The 14,805-nt window shown below is 33.3% G+C and overlaps 4 protein-coding genes across 6 annotated transcripts; 2 read left to right on the top strand and 2 right to left on the bottom strand.

The window, feature by feature from the left end:
• The first annotated feature begins 5 nt into the window (after window positions 1-5).
• Window positions 6-1,608, top strand: LOC144847464 (c-Myc-binding protein-like). The gene is made up of 4 exons (XM_078703849.1): window positions 6-149; window positions 445-566; window positions 727-856; window positions 1,109-1,608. Exons 1-4 carry the CDS (start codon window positions 138-140, stop codon window positions 1,151-1,153), a joined length of 309 nt encoding a protein of 102 aa, XP_078559975.1. The 5' UTR covers window positions 6-137; the 3' UTR covers window positions 1,154-1,608.
• Window positions 1,609-1,714: 106 nt separating this feature from the next.
• Window positions 1,715-7,876, bottom strand: LOC144847426 (iron-sulfur clusters transporter ABCB7, mitochondrial-like). Its single transcript, XM_078703780.1, has 13 exons — window positions 7,736-7,876; window positions 7,092-7,169; window positions 6,769-6,963; window positions 6,305-6,434; window positions 5,801-5,987; window positions 5,631-5,712; window positions 5,159-5,510; window positions 4,646-4,803; window positions 4,128-4,291; window positions 3,496-3,625; window positions 3,098-3,269; window positions 2,554-2,657; window positions 1,715-2,326 (listed from the first exon to the last, which is right to left on the bottom strand). Exons 1-13 carry the CDS (start codon window positions 7,865-7,867, stop codon window positions 2,075-2,077), a joined length of 2,136 nt encoding a protein of 711 aa, XP_078559906.1. The 5' UTR covers window positions 7,868-7,876; the 3' UTR covers window positions 1,715-2,074.
• Window positions 7,877-7,949: 73 nt separating this feature from the next.
• Window positions 7,950-10,832, top strand: LOC144847459 (uracil phosphoribosyltransferase homolog). 3 transcript variants are annotated; one of them, XM_078703837.1, is made up of 8 exons: window positions 7,956-7,998; window positions 8,465-8,601; window positions 8,777-8,819; window positions 8,958-9,090; window positions 9,231-9,392; window positions 9,564-9,662; window positions 10,181-10,293; window positions 10,333-10,832. In XM_078703837.1, the coding sequence occupies exons 2-7, from the start codon at window positions 8,474-8,476 to the stop codon at window positions 10,285-10,287; spliced, it is 672 nt and encodes a 223-aa protein (XP_078559963.1). In that variant the 5' UTR covers window positions 7,956-7,998; window positions 8,465-8,473; the 3' UTR covers window positions 10,288-10,293; window positions 10,333-10,832. The 3 variants fall into 3 exon arrangements, with proteins under 3 accessions (XP_078559964.1, XP_078559963.1, XP_078559962.1); XM_078703838.1 differs by having other exon boundaries at window positions 7,950-7,998; window positions 8,465-8,605; window positions 10,181-10,832; XM_078703836.1 differs by having other exon boundaries at window positions 10,181-10,832.
• Window positions 10,833-11,635: 803 nt separating this feature from the next.
• On the bottom strand, window positions 11,636-14,617 carry LOC144847457 (small ribosomal subunit protein eS4-like). The gene is made up of 7 exons (XM_078703834.1): window positions 14,552-14,617; window positions 14,009-14,086; window positions 13,519-13,699; window positions 13,188-13,285; window positions 12,587-12,758; window positions 12,267-12,377; window positions 11,636-11,898 (listed from the first exon to the last, which is right to left on the bottom strand). Exons 1-7 carry the CDS (start codon window positions 14,552-14,554, stop codon window positions 11,762-11,764), a joined length of 780 nt encoding a protein of 259 aa, XP_078559960.1. The 5' UTR covers window positions 14,555-14,617; the 3' UTR covers window positions 11,636-11,761.
• Window positions 14,618-14,805: the final 188 nt, after the last annotated feature.

Below are 14,805 nucleotides of genomic sequence, written 5' to 3'. Positions count from 1 at the left end.
GAAGCTCTACGCGCAATTATTCTGCGCATTTAGTAACCAAACAAGACACTTTGAGGGCTAACTGTCTGCGAAAAACGGCATTGTATTTGTGGAAATTCTAGATTTTTTTCTTTAATTTTTGCCACAAATTATAGAATATGACATTTAGAGTATGAATGTATTCAATTTGTTTACTTTTCGTTTAATTACTTTAGTAAATAAGGCATTTTAAGCTAGGCCTACAAAAAATACACAGGAGAACTTACCGCCGCCGAGCCGAGGGCCTACCACCACCACACTGACTGACTGACTCTGAGCGGCCAGGCCACTCACTACACTTTAGGCCTGTTTTTCAGGTTTTACTAGGCCTAGGCTAAGTATTATTCTCTAGACTACTAAGCTATATAATGATTAAATGAAATCATAAAAATAATAAAAAAAATAACAACAAAATAATTTTTTTAGCCCGCAGACTCGAAAAGAGAAGAGTTCAGGAAATACCTTGAGAAATCTGGTGTTCTTGATACTTTGACGAAGGTACTTGTCGGTCTTTATGAAGAACCAGAAAAACCAAGCAACGCATTGGAGTATCTTTTACAATTTACCTGTGAAATCGCATGCATGACTGATTTTAATTGTTTTGTTTTTTTTTCTAGAGCATAACATCATAGAAAAGCAGTTCTGATATACAAAATGTTTTTTTTTATGTTTCTATGTTTATTTTTCCTTTATTCAAATGTTTACCAGCTTTTTAAAACTCCATATTGGGAACACGGGGCCACAAACTGCAGATGTTGAGGCACTTAGACTCGAGGTTACTGAACTTAGACAGAAAGTAGAACAGTTGACAGAAGAGAATGCTGAACTAAGAGCAAAGGTTTCTACCCTTTCTTTCAATGTTTGACAGTTGACTCTGTCTACACTATCAAACTTTATTTGACAAAAAAATGTGATGTGCCCACATATGGACATGATGTCATATCACTACCATATTTGGGCACATCACACTTTTTTGTCAAACTAGTTTGATAGTGTAGACAGACCAAATTAAAAGTTAGGAAAGATACAAGAGAATAAGAGATATTGATTGTTGCAATTGAAGTTACCAGAATGATCTTTTTTTTTACAGCTTCCACCAGAATCGCAAGATGCAGATGAACCTACCGAAAGCTGAAAAGACTTCATCAACATTCCATCTGTCCAGCTACTGTCTGTCTCCTCCAATAAGTTACTCTCTCACTCTAGACTTCCTGTTAATTTTGTGCAGCAAGTGTTTTATTTTAAAATAAACTTTTGTAATTGTTTCAGTTTAAGTAGAATGTAATTGTGCAAAGATTCCCTAATAAAAGCAAATGAAATATATTTTTATTTTAATATATGCATTTTTGATTCAAATTAAAACACCCAATGTTTAGCTACTTACAGAATTTCTTATTTATGATGCACAACTGGTTTAAGTTTGTTTGATGTTATTGTAGACATAGAAATGTTATGCTAGTTTTTTCTTTAATTGTGTAGAAGTTAGTTATAGTAGGAAACATAACATTTTATGTAGATTGTTAAATAGAAAAAAGTAGAAAACATTTGATTGATTTAATATTGAAAATAAAAAGAAACTATACAAAAGGATTGAATGTGTGGCATTATATTTGTGCGTTTTTTGGCTTAATTTAAAAGAAAAATGTTGTGACAAGCAGTCTATCTTACAGGCCTAATAAAAAACCACATCTTTACATACACACTTAGTACATTTTTTTATTATCAATAATTTTTAATCTAATTACTAAATAAATATATTTATATATAAGTGCAAAAATCCACTGTAAAATTCCATCATAAAATAGAAATCATATTTAACTGTGCTTTTAGAAAAAAAACCCCACCCACAGATCATGGAATCAACCAACCCCTGCCTAAAGCGTGGTTCTCACTGGTGACGCAACGCAAGAAAATGCCTTCCAATATTTGTGTTTGCCCCCACCTGCGATGTTTGCAGGACTGTTGCATCGTCGGTTCCCATTTGTGATTACGCAATACAGCACGTTGCATGCTAGTGGGAACCACGCTTAAATGTACCAATATTGTCATGCATTCATTATTTGCTAAGTTCTTCTGTCTCCCCTTCCTCACTATCATAGCTTTGCAACACCGCTTTGTGTTGATTGTTCCACAGCTGTGTGTACAAGCTATCGGGATTGCTGAGTAGAGTGTAGTGGTTTCCACGTTCTTTCACAAACCCATCCTCAAAAACAAAGATCTCATCGCAGTCTACGACGGTGGAAAGACGATGCGCTATGAATAGCGATGTCCTTCCTTGCGTTACGGTTTCCATTGAGTTTAAAATATTCTGAAAGAAAAGTTTACATATACAGTATCTTGCTGTAATTAAATTGAATTCATTTTTTCCAAAATAATCTCTTAAATTTGAATTCTAAAGTTTGTTTGGTCTTGGTTATAGGAGCTATTAAACCTTCTTCATCAGTACTTTTTTGATTAGTGAATAGTTCTGCAGTGGGGGGCTGAGCAGACTGTAAAAAACGGACTTTGTGGTAATTTTTGTGCTGTTTTTGTTACCTGTTCTGTTATAGAGTCAAGAGATGAGGTAGCTTCGTCATATAAAATAATCGATGGATTCTTCAAAATTGTTCTAGCTATTGCAACACGTTGTTTCTCACCACCTATAAGAAAAAGATAAAAATACTACTGCAATTATTACATTCTTTTGTCCACGAAATCTAATTCATCTTCATATAAGGAAAACAAGACCCCTGTAGAGGGCAAGGTTCAGAACTGAAAATAGAACAGAACACCAGCTATTTTGAACAAATCACAGTACAACAGTTATAATGATATGGCACAACAAAGATCCAAATTGGAATGTGGGCTCTATCTACAAAAAAGTGTGATGTGTCCAAATATGGTAGTGATATATCCGAATATGGTAGTACTGTACTGTACTATGACATTGTGTCCATAAGGGCACATCACATTTTTTTGTCACATAAAGTTTGATAGTGTAGACAGAGCTTTAGAAACAGTTGGGAATAGAAATGTGGCTTGAGAACAGGATGTATTAAGAGAGTTCAGAGATGGGTCTTCCAAAAGCTGTTGCTCATACCCGATAGTTTCAGGCCTCGTTCACCAACTTGCGTATCATAACCATGCGGCATCTTTAATATACTTTCGTGAATGTTGGCCATCTTGGCTGCTGCATAAACCTCCTCTGCTGTTGCATTCATATTGCCGTAATTAATGTTATAAAATATTGAGTTATGGAAGAGAACAGAATCCTACAAAATACAGAAAATTATTACTAAGAGCAAACATTTTGGCCAGGAATGAAATTATTAATTAATTTAAGTATTTTGTTTATATAATATACAAACATATTCTCCTAAAGCTCTGTCTACACTATCAAACTAGTTTGACAAAAAAAGTGTCCATATATGAGCACATCACATTTTGTTGTCACATAAAGTTTGATAGTGTAGACAGAGCTTAACCAGCGAAACTCACCTGTGGAACAACACCTATATTGGATCGTAAACTTTCTAAACTGACGTCTCGTATATTCTGACCATTAACTAAAATCCTTCCGGACTTTGGATCATAAAATCTGTATAATAAACGGACTACTGTAGACTTCCTATATAAAAAAAAAAAAATTGTTTATTATATCATATCTACCAAGCTATCTTCATTGTTTTCTACTTTTACTCTCTCCACCCTCTATTTATCAGCCTTTGCCTCCTTTGTTTTTATTTCTTTTATTCCAGTCCACTCTGCCTCACATTCTCACTTGCACTGATGAACGGATAGTGTTTTTGTTTTGCTTTTTTACACCATATTTAATGAGGGTGATCCATCCAGCAATTGCTGATCATTAGGGACCCTCAGAGGTTCACAAGATGAACATATACACAAGATGCTCTACATAAACAAAATCTTATTACAAGTCTTTGGGAGGGGAGTTTTAGAAAAAATCCTGACATGTGACAGGACCTGAACCCAGGACCCTAGGAGTGGTAGCCAAGCACCATAACCACCAAGCCACAACTCCACTCCAGTGTGCTCGAAAGCTCTGCTAATCCAATAATCACTCAACTACTCGACTCAACAATCATTAATTACAGAGGACAACAGCTTACCCAGAGCCGCTTCCACCAACAATGGCAACCTTACTGCCAGCAGGTACGTCAAACGAGATGCCCTTGAATATAGGTTGGCCATTCACATATTCAAAACATATATCCTCAAATGTTATAGATGATTCCCGAGGACTAATTGACAACAATGGAGCGTTAAGTTTTTCCTGAAGGATAAGAAAATAATAAACATTTAAACATTTTTAAATACAATAGTTAAAACCGATTGAAAGTGATTGTTTTCAATTAAAAACATGTAATGTGCACCTTTTTAGCCAAATGAATGGTGAATATATAAGCATGTTATTTATTTGTTATTTATTTATACTGGGTAACCTCTTCAAAGACTGGTCTCCCAGAGAGCCCAGTTATGATCAGTGGCTGTGAGTGTACTAGTACACCGGGGTAGCCCCATTACTTGTCTCGAAAGATGTACTAGGTTCTATAAAGTGCACATGAGCTATGTAGTTGGAAAAATAATAACATTTTCTGAAAATTATCAAAAACTATAATAACTATACCTTAACATTTGGTTCCAGATTAAGGATATTAAACATGGTTTTCATGTCGATGAGAGACTGACGAATCTCTCGGTAGACGGTACCTAGAAAGTTGAGCGGTAACGACAGCTGAAATAGCAGTCCATTCACCATTACCAGGTCACCAACAGTCATGTGACCTGTTTGAAAAAATTAATTCACATTTTAGGTGTGCAGCACATACAGTGACTGGGAATGCATTGGGAGAATGAATAATAAAAAATTATTTTTAATAATATTATCAATTTTGGTACAGTATATTGACAATTAGCAAATGACAGTAATCACTATTCTAATAGGAGACAACCAGTTCACAATATACACTTTCTTTTACCGTTTGCTATTGTATGTCTTTGTTTTTCCTTGACGAAAAATGAAATAAAAGTTTTAGACAGACTGTAGTTCCATACAAACCTGCATCAGACCTTCAGAGTCATAGCTACAACTCAATGTTAATTGAATTATTAATTTAACTAATTTAACTATATCGTTTACCTGCAACGATTCCTTTACAAGCCATCACCATGATCAAAGCTAAGGATGAGCTGAATACAATGTTCTGACCAAAGTTTAGCATTGCTAGACTCGTTGACGTCTTCAGCGATGCTTTCTCAAATTTCTCAAGTGACGAATCGTACATCTTTGCTTCATGTTGCTCATTGTTGAAATATTTAACAGTTTCGTAATTAATGAGGGAGTCAATGGCCAGATTGCCTGCCTGGTTATCGGCTTTGTTCATTTGAACTCTGAACTTTGTCCTCCATGATGTAATACCAAGAGTAAGAGCAGCGTATGCAGCAATAGTTGATAATGTTACTACAGCAAACTGTGGCCCACATCTCCAATACTTAAAATAATTATAAAAACGAATATTAGGTATTAAGCTTTCTGGTCCTGTTTCCAAATTGTCATAAATGAAATAGAAATAAAACTACTAAAATAAAATCTACAACATAGAAAAGCTTACCAATATACCTGCAACTAAACTAACTTCAAAAGCGGTAGGAACAATGTTGAACACTAATGCAGTCAGTGTGAAATTAATGCCTCTGAAAAAATCAAATCAATGTCAAAATATTTATAGTTACCCAATTTAAATGAGGATTAATTAAAACTTTAAACAATATAATATCTTACCTACTACCTCTATCAATGGCTTTAGAGAGTGCTCCTGTTTGTCGACTTAAGTGGAAATTTAAATCTAAGGAATGCAGGTGAAGGAAGACATTCTTAGCAACTCGTCTGATTGAGTTCTGAGCTACTTTAGCAAATACTGCATTTCTAAGTTCATTGAAAAGAGATGCACCTGCTCTTGCAGCACCGTCTGTACCAAATAAGGTAATATTAATGATATTAGTTGAGTCCTGTATTTATTTTGAACATAATGGAATCAGCTGTTAAGCTCTGTCTACACTATCACAAAAAAAAGTGTGATGTGCCTAAATATGGTAGTGATATGCTTAAATATGGTAGTGATATGACATCATATCCATGTCCATATATGGGAACATTTTTTTGTCACATAAAGTTTGATAGTGTGGACAGAGCTTTAGCGGCTCATTGTACTAAAGCAGGTGATAATGATCTCTACATATAATACTTTACAAGCTATAAATAAGCATCCAGTTGCTCTTAACTTACATCCTATTAATAATGTTGTAGCAACCGTGAGGGCGGTGCCTCCAGCGGCGGCGGCCACGCCCACTGCTTGCCCCGTGTTCAAAGTATCCACAGCATACTTAAACAGGAAAGGCACTGAAACACTTGCCATCTAAAAATAAGATAACAAAGTTGGTAAAGTGCTTTCTTCACTTTATAAAGTATGATCAAACAATAGAGGGAGCTATTACTGAAACAAGAAAGTGTGATCAGCCAATAGAGGGAGCTAAAGATAACAATTTAGAACAATTAAATGATGAACTGTATAACTTTGATACTTTAATTTTATGGATAGATTTTAAATTTACCATACTATGAATTAACTGTATAGGTATTATTATGCATGTACGGTCATTGAAAATTATATTATTAAGGATGCTTTGTATGTGAAGTTAACAGTAACAATATTCTATCATGCCATGCAGACAACAAAGTTTTTTAAATACCTTTGAGCCTAGAAGCAAGCTTACAGCGATAACTACTCTAACTTTGATAGAAGTTGCATCTTTTGGCCAAATATACCGGGCCATAGCCGTGACAATCTGCCAACCATTCACCTCGCCATTTTTACCATTTTGATTTCCTTCCCCTGGACCGTGTCCATGGAAACACGTCCTTGTAAACATACAAGTAGTCCATTTCTGAAAAAAAAAATTGGTTAGGAATAAAATTTTAGTAGTTTACAAATGGCAAATACAGAACCAGATATAATAAGAGTTCTGTACCAATAAATAATAATTAATACTATGCTTTTCACTTGAGTACTTACCTTCTTTATAAAAGGTACTTTTGAGGATTTTGAAAACTGTTGATTAACAAAACGTAAACAGACAAACCTTGATGGATTCTAAAACGAAAAAAAAAAAAAAACATTTCACAAAATGTTGATTGTTTAATAAATAATGCATTACATACTACTACACAATATTTAATTTTTAAAAATGTAATTTAATTTAAAGTAAAGGTACAGTATTATTATAATTTATATTACTAATTAATTATTACTAAATAGGATTGCATTGGCATTAATAAAAATAATAGCAACATGTTGGGAAAGTGGAATCTGTGATAGGTGGGAGTGGCAGGCATCCAATCAGGAAACTGTCAAATCACTCTCCCTCCAAAAAAGGGCCAAAAAACAACAGGGTTGTCAGGGCCGATGTTTTGTTTCCCTAAAAAATTTAACACATGACAATCAGACTGCACCAAAACTACTAGGCCTCTCCTAATGGTAATCAAATCAGATGATGATACATGCTATATAGAATTCTAGGCCTAGCTTACATGCATGTCTAGTGTTGAGCCGGCGGAGTCGACCCCACTTCATTCAATTCATAATAATACAAATTACAAGGCTACACAAGCAAGCCTAGCCTAAATAATAAAAATAAATGAATCGCTGACTCATTCTACCTTATTCAATGGGGATCTATTAAACCTAGTGCAGTTCTCAAAATACGATGAACTCAATTTTTTCCCGTAGTATTGTGAATACTGTAATATATTGGATTTTATCTTCCCTGTTCTCAAAAGCGCAGCAGCCATACCGACCCCTTTTTTGCGCTCTCGTTTTTTATACGCTCGAGTTGTTTTTTTCCGCACAAATTTGTTCCTTGCATGGTTGGTGGCAGCAGACAGCAAAACACGTTTGCGATAAATGGTTCCCACATGCGTTGGTAAGAACTAGTTATTAATACCATTTTATAGCATAATTATACTGTTTTTATTAATAAAAAATACAGTACATATTATAGTATAGTATTATGTAACGTTTAGTATTGTTATTTTTACTTTCGGTCGGTAATACGTTGTATTTTGGAGTCGTATAGTTGTAAGGCATGGTTGTCACTGCTATATCCAGCAAGTGGAAGTGGAAGCAGCTCGATTGTAAATCGATCCAAGTCGATTCGTCCCACACCATTTTACGCCAAAAATTACATTTAATAAAGACAAAACTATATTTTTAGCCGTTTTATTAATATAGAAAAGACTGGTTTAAAGCTTTATTGTACTATTATAATATTGAGTTTATTATCTGATATTATTTTTATTTAGGCCCAGTTAGATACAAATTTAATTATAAAAAAACATTTAAAAAAATATAAAATTCATCAAAAAATATCATTTTAATCTTTTCACTAGCTCGTCATAATGGAGGCAAGTAACAACGATGAAAAAACCAATACCAACATCTTAGAACGCTCAGAGTTTGGGGTTCAATTAAAGATTTTACGAATAAATGATCAAATACGAGAATTACAAACTATTATACGAGACAAGTAGGTAGAACACTTCTCTGTCAATTTATTGAAATGAATATGCAAATAAATATGCAAATGAATATGCAAATTAGTCACTCAAAAAAACTTCTATCAGTATGTTGATATCATTCTAATTCTGTTATATTTTTGTTAAAAAATAATTTTTTTTTTTAATTTTTGTCTTTTTTTTCAGACAAACAAGTAGGGGAGATTTCGTATTTTATGCAGATCGACTGGTATGGGATATTAATTGTTATAATTAATATAATAATGAGTCTTAAATGACCATGTATTTCAATTTATTTTTATTAATTTCCTATTTTAAAATTCATATCAAGATGCTTTGTATGTTTTATTTTACTTATCATTTATAGATTAGATTAGTGGTTGAGGAGGGATTGAACCAGTTACCTTATACAAATTGTGTGGTGACCACCCCAACAGGCCAACCTTTTGACGGCATTCAATTTGCTAAAGGTAACTGTGGAGTGAGCATCATGAGAAGTGGTGAGTGCCAAATTAAAATTATTATTTATTATTATTATATTTACATATACAGGTATTTATATTATATATCAATAACATGTTTTTAAATGCAAAAGAGAGTTTATACTGTAGTATATATATAATTATTATTCATTGAATAGGTGAAGCTATGGAACATGGACTACGAGATTGTTGTCGCTCAATCCGTATTGGCAAGATATTAGTGAAGAGCAACGATGATACCGGGGAGGCTAAAGTATTTTATGCAAAATTCCCGTCGGATATTCACAATCGAAAGGTCCTACTCATGTACCCTATACTAAGTAAGTCTTCCTTTGATACAGAAACTGGATCCTGTACCTGCTGTATATAATAGTAACAAATAATTTAAAAGTGGAATTTCACAAAATAAAGTCTAGGGCAATTAGTAATTAAAAAAATGATATTTATTATGTATGTAATGTTTTGACTGTTTTGTTGCTTTTGTGTTGTAGATTCAGGTAATACTGTAATCCAGGCAGTTAGAGTGCTAAGAGAACATGGTGTCAAAGATTCAAACATTATTCTGTTGACCCTATTCTGTACCCCACATGGTAAGTTACCACAGCAGGCTGTTTCAACCAAATTGTTAAATCATTGACATAATGTACATCCATGGATTGTTAAAGACATAGATAACCATCTCCAGCAATAAACAATATCATTTTCTGTCCTTGAAACTACTGGGTATAAATCCTAAATTGAAGCTAAATTTGGACACAAGCATAAATTTTAAAAATCTGACCTACTCCCTAATTTAAACAAGGCAATCTAACAACAGGATGCTGAGCTCTGGAGATCAAGGGGTTTATCTGTGGCTGCGACACATCCCATAACAGGCACCGCGTGCTGCATAGAATATGTATGTAGTACAATAATGTTGGTATTTGTCGCAGCCAGACTTAATTAAGATCAAAGGATTGTTACGAGTTCCTATCTTGGCAAGGCAAGCTCAGTGTCCCGCTGTTAGATTGCCTTGATTTAAGTAGCCAGACTCCCTTGGACAATACTCAATTATACATGGTATTTGATTTAAATTTTCTTATCTCATTAATATTATTCATGTTTTTAGGAGTGAGGGCCGTGATAAATAAAGCAAGAGATATTACAATATTAACATCAGAGGTCCATACGACGACTCCTAACCATTTTGGAACTAAATACTTTGGAACAGATTGAATAGATTATACAAGTGTACTAAAATGAGGCCTAAAAATAGATTATACAAGTGTACTAAAATGAGGCCTAAAAAGACGTCAGGATGTAGAACTTGCCAGATATTTAATTTAGATATTTATTTTATAAGGATAGTAAGATGAGGGACATGCACTATCAAGCAAAGATATAATATAAAGCAGAGGGTTTGGAATCTCAATGAAGACAATGATGTTCTAAAAATGTCTTCTAAAATTTTAATTTGTAAAGAGGTGCTTAGATGAAATCCAGTATTATAGAGACCAATGTTTAATGTTAATGCTCAAATTTTATCAAGGATTTAAAATGTTTAGTTTGTTAGTACATTAGGGAAAAGTGTAAATACAGTGTAGTGTAGGAGACAGTACCATACTTAAATCAAGTCCATATGGGCATATCACATTTTTTGTGAAATGAATTTTGATAGTTTAGACAGAGCTTAAGATTTTTCTGAAAAGATCCATTTGAGAATGGAACCTGTTGCAGTTGTTTACTTACAGAACTGATTAAAGATGAAATTTTATATAGTATATCAAAGTGTGTTTACAGTACTTTCCATGACCTAAACAAACCATTCACTTCTGGATGCAAGCATAGTCTAGGTTCAAGACGGGAGTTTTGACTTAATATTAGTAAAAAGATAAATATTTTGGCACATATGGCATTTCATACGTATACTACTTGAGCTCGTAGAATCAAAAAGCAGATGGGTGCACTAACAAAAAAAATCAATAACTATAGACTTGGGAAAGTCTAGATGAAGCTGTAATACAAGAAACTTGGTAATAAATAATTTGGCACTTATGGCATTTCATACGTATACTACTTGAGCTTGTAGACAAATATCGAAAAGCTGATTGGTGGTGGACGAACATAAAAAACATACTCTGGACCCACCCTCCATCTCAGAATCTGCTTCCCCTAAGATACTTCTCTCAAAATTAAAAAAAATACACCTTTTCTACTTATTAAATGTTTATTAATCAGTCATGTCTCGATCTGCAGTACCAACTGATTTTATTTTTTTTTTCTGTTATTCATATTTTAGATTATGAAATTTATTATTATTTTCTATAATGCATTTCTTTTCTTTTTTATTTGTGTTAAGGCTCGCCCAACTCAAGATGTTTCCCAACATCTTTCTGGGCTTTTGCCTTCATTTTCTGAAACATATTTTTATAATTCTGTACTATCCTGTTTCTTGTTTTCCTATGTATTCAGATTTTGTAAATAAATGTTTATTGAATTGAATTGAAAAAAGACAACTATAGACTTAGGGCAAGACTTTATGCAAGCTGTACATACAAGAAATAAAACTACAAGTACATCAGTGTATTCTTGGTGTTGTTAGATTACAATTTATTGATAACTTGAAACAATACACCATTCATGGTTTTATATTTTATACAATTGTCAGGTTGTTGGTTTTCGATAGCATTCTTTTAGTTTTTTCTTTGTCTTATCGTTGCGCCAATCTCTTTTCCCTCTCCTCTGCAATTGACATTCTGATGCCCTTTCCTTTAGGAAGAGAAACCAGTGACTTGGTTCCCTTACCGATAATGAAGACATTGCTCAGACGGGTAGCAAAGGTATGGCCTACAGAACAAACACAAAATAAACATTTATAATATTTTTACACAGGTGTGAAAGGTGAATAGCCGTGAATCTAGATATCCTAATCCTTACAGATATTGTATAAAGACTAATTTCACTGATACATTCAGGCAATTGTACCACACCACTCAGACTTTCTCAGCTTACATTATGTTTAAGTATGTTTAATTGAAAGTGATTACATAAAAAAAAACAGGCAAAATATGGCAATATTTTCCAAAAACTCATTTCTAAAAAAAATTGGTCAGAAAATAGTATTTTTTAAATACATTACACTTTTTCAGTAATTAGTTTAGTATCTGACCCGAACCATTACACTTAAGTCAATCAAACCCAAGTTAAGTACATACCTGTATTATCCTTGATATGTACAATGTCAAAAGATCCAGGATGTTTCTCACGGTGTACGACAACACCGACACGCCCCAAGTTACGACCTCCGGTGATCATGCACATGTTACCTTTAAACAAAAAAGTAAGTTAATCACAACATTTATCAATATATATCATAGTATTTGAAATTCTATTTTTTAACATTTCAAGCTACCTTTATAGCCACGCAACTACGTAGCTATTGAGTCAAAAAGTCATTCAGTGCTAAAACATGAGCATGCTTAGAATAGCTTCTTTTTAACAGATTAAGTTTAAAAGACAAGATTTAAATACTAACCACTTTCAAACTTCAAGTAGTCAGTGATTTTTCCTGTGCTGATGTCGATTTTGACAGTGTCAAAGACCTTAGCAAGAGGGTCTGGGTAGCGCACTGTGCGGGCATCGTGGGTGCTCAAGAATGGGATTCCCTTTGGTCCAGTCCACACCTTCTTTACTTTACAAAGCTTGTACTGAGAATGCAATTTGTATGTTACTTAGTTGTATTTAGCAATTGTATGGCATTTAATAAAGTAATAGTAGATTATTTTTAAAATTCGAAAGTCTTAATATGGAGTGTAGCATTCTTGGGTGAATGCCAACAGAGTATGTAAAACCCTGCAGGCGACCGTTGAACGCAGGTTACTGTTGGCCTAATTTGACCATTTACATGATTAATAACATATAAATGACTTCGAATAGGCCAAATAAAAATTAAAATATTTTATCCGCATTGTTAATCAAGAACATTAAATTGATTAACGGTTTCTATTAGCACATTTCAGTGTTATTGTAAGTTGCTGGATTTAAGGAACCAACAACGGAAGATTGAGAAACCAAGTTGGTTCTTATTTAGTTAAAAATTAATATCACAAATAAAATATGTATTTAAATCCTCATACCTTTGCTTCTTCAACTCCAATTCTGTGAACAGTAAATCGACCTTTGACATCATAAATAAGGCGGAAGTTCTCACCAGTTTTTTCAATAGTGATCACATCTAATAACAAAAAGCATAATTACAATAGTATACATTAAACTAAAATGGAAAAAGACAACAATTACTATTTATTTTAAACATTAGAATAAATGCGGGTAAACAGCATGTTACAATTGATTGAATTATTATATAAAAAAATGAAATTGATTTTTGTCTGAATTAAAGTCAAAGTAGAGTCATGTTATGTCTTGAGCGCAGTACCGTTGAACGCAATACAATTCGGGGAAACTTACCCATGAATCCTGCTGGATAAGTGACGTCAGTTCTGACTTTGTTATCAACTTTGATTGATCGTTGCTTCATTATCTTCTTTACTTCATCATAAGTCAACGCATACTTTAAACGATTTCGGAGAAATACAGCCATTGGCAAACATTCTCTCAATTTGTGTGGGCCAGTTGATGGACGTGGAGCCTATATATTCATACACAAAAAAAAAACAACAAAATGTTATTTCCTTTTACTATGTAATGAATATTTATGTATGTTTATGTTTTTGTTGTGAATGGAAATAAAGAAACAAACAACAATTGAAGTATTTTGAATTCATTACCAACAAAATGTTTGTTGGTGCCATATATTTCTGTTTTGGAAATAGGCTAGAACATTATTATTAATATTATAAAGTATAGGTTTTTAAACAAATATTTCTGTTAAGTAAATCATTTCATTTTACCTATAATTAACATTTTTTAGTACTTTTTATGTCTTTAAATGACTTACGAATGAACCTGAAAGCTTGTCCAACATCCAATGTTTTGGTGCCGCAAGGCGCTTAAGATGCTTCTTAGGACCACGAGCCTGGAAGAAAATTATAGTTTTATAATATATACTGTACCCAGGCCTAAACAAGCATACTTCCTACACATGACTGGATGAAATGAAATGATGAGCGAGGTTACGGCAGGCTATCTGTCTTACTCACTCAGAGAGTGAGGAAGGACAGCAGGAATGCTAGGCCTAGGCCCTCCCCTTGACAGCATGTAGTATAGATTAAGTAATCAAGTCTAAGCCTACTCATTTTCTTCAAAACCGCCTCAAGTTAACTATAGGAGTGCGGCTGCAGTTAATATGGGTCGTTATGCAACAGACCAAATTTTAAATTAAAATTCACCACTATAATAACACCCTAATTAAAAAAATTAAAACAGTTCATATTATGAACTATTGTTATTAAATATATTGTAAATCTTATATGTAAATTTAGGCATTATTAAATGAGATTATAGCCGATTATTCTAAGCTACATTATAATGCGATACTCACCATTTTGCCAGTTTTGGCGAAGAGGTCGACTTTCCGGAAACACAAAATATCTGAGGTTAAATTTGATTTGTTTTAATTTTATAAAATAATCATTTTTATTTTTTAATAACTACTTCAAATAAAATATATATTCGAAATTTTGCTTGAGTTTTTAGCGTTTGATGAGATTAAGTAGAAACAAATTAACAAATAAAAAATTGTAATTGTTTTTGGTAAAAAATCATCGCAGCGAGCTAAAGGTCAAATGGCAAAGG

This window comes from Antedon bifida, chromosome 7, assembly GCF_963402885.1.
Source record: "Antedon bifida chromosome 7, ecAntBifi1.1, whole genome shotgun sequence".
In the NCBI taxonomy this organism is placed as follows: domain Eukaryota; kingdom Metazoa; phylum Echinodermata; class Crinoidea; order Comatulida; family Antedonidae; genus Antedon; species Antedon bifida.
This window is presented reverse-complemented; position numbering and strand designations above follow the sequence as displayed.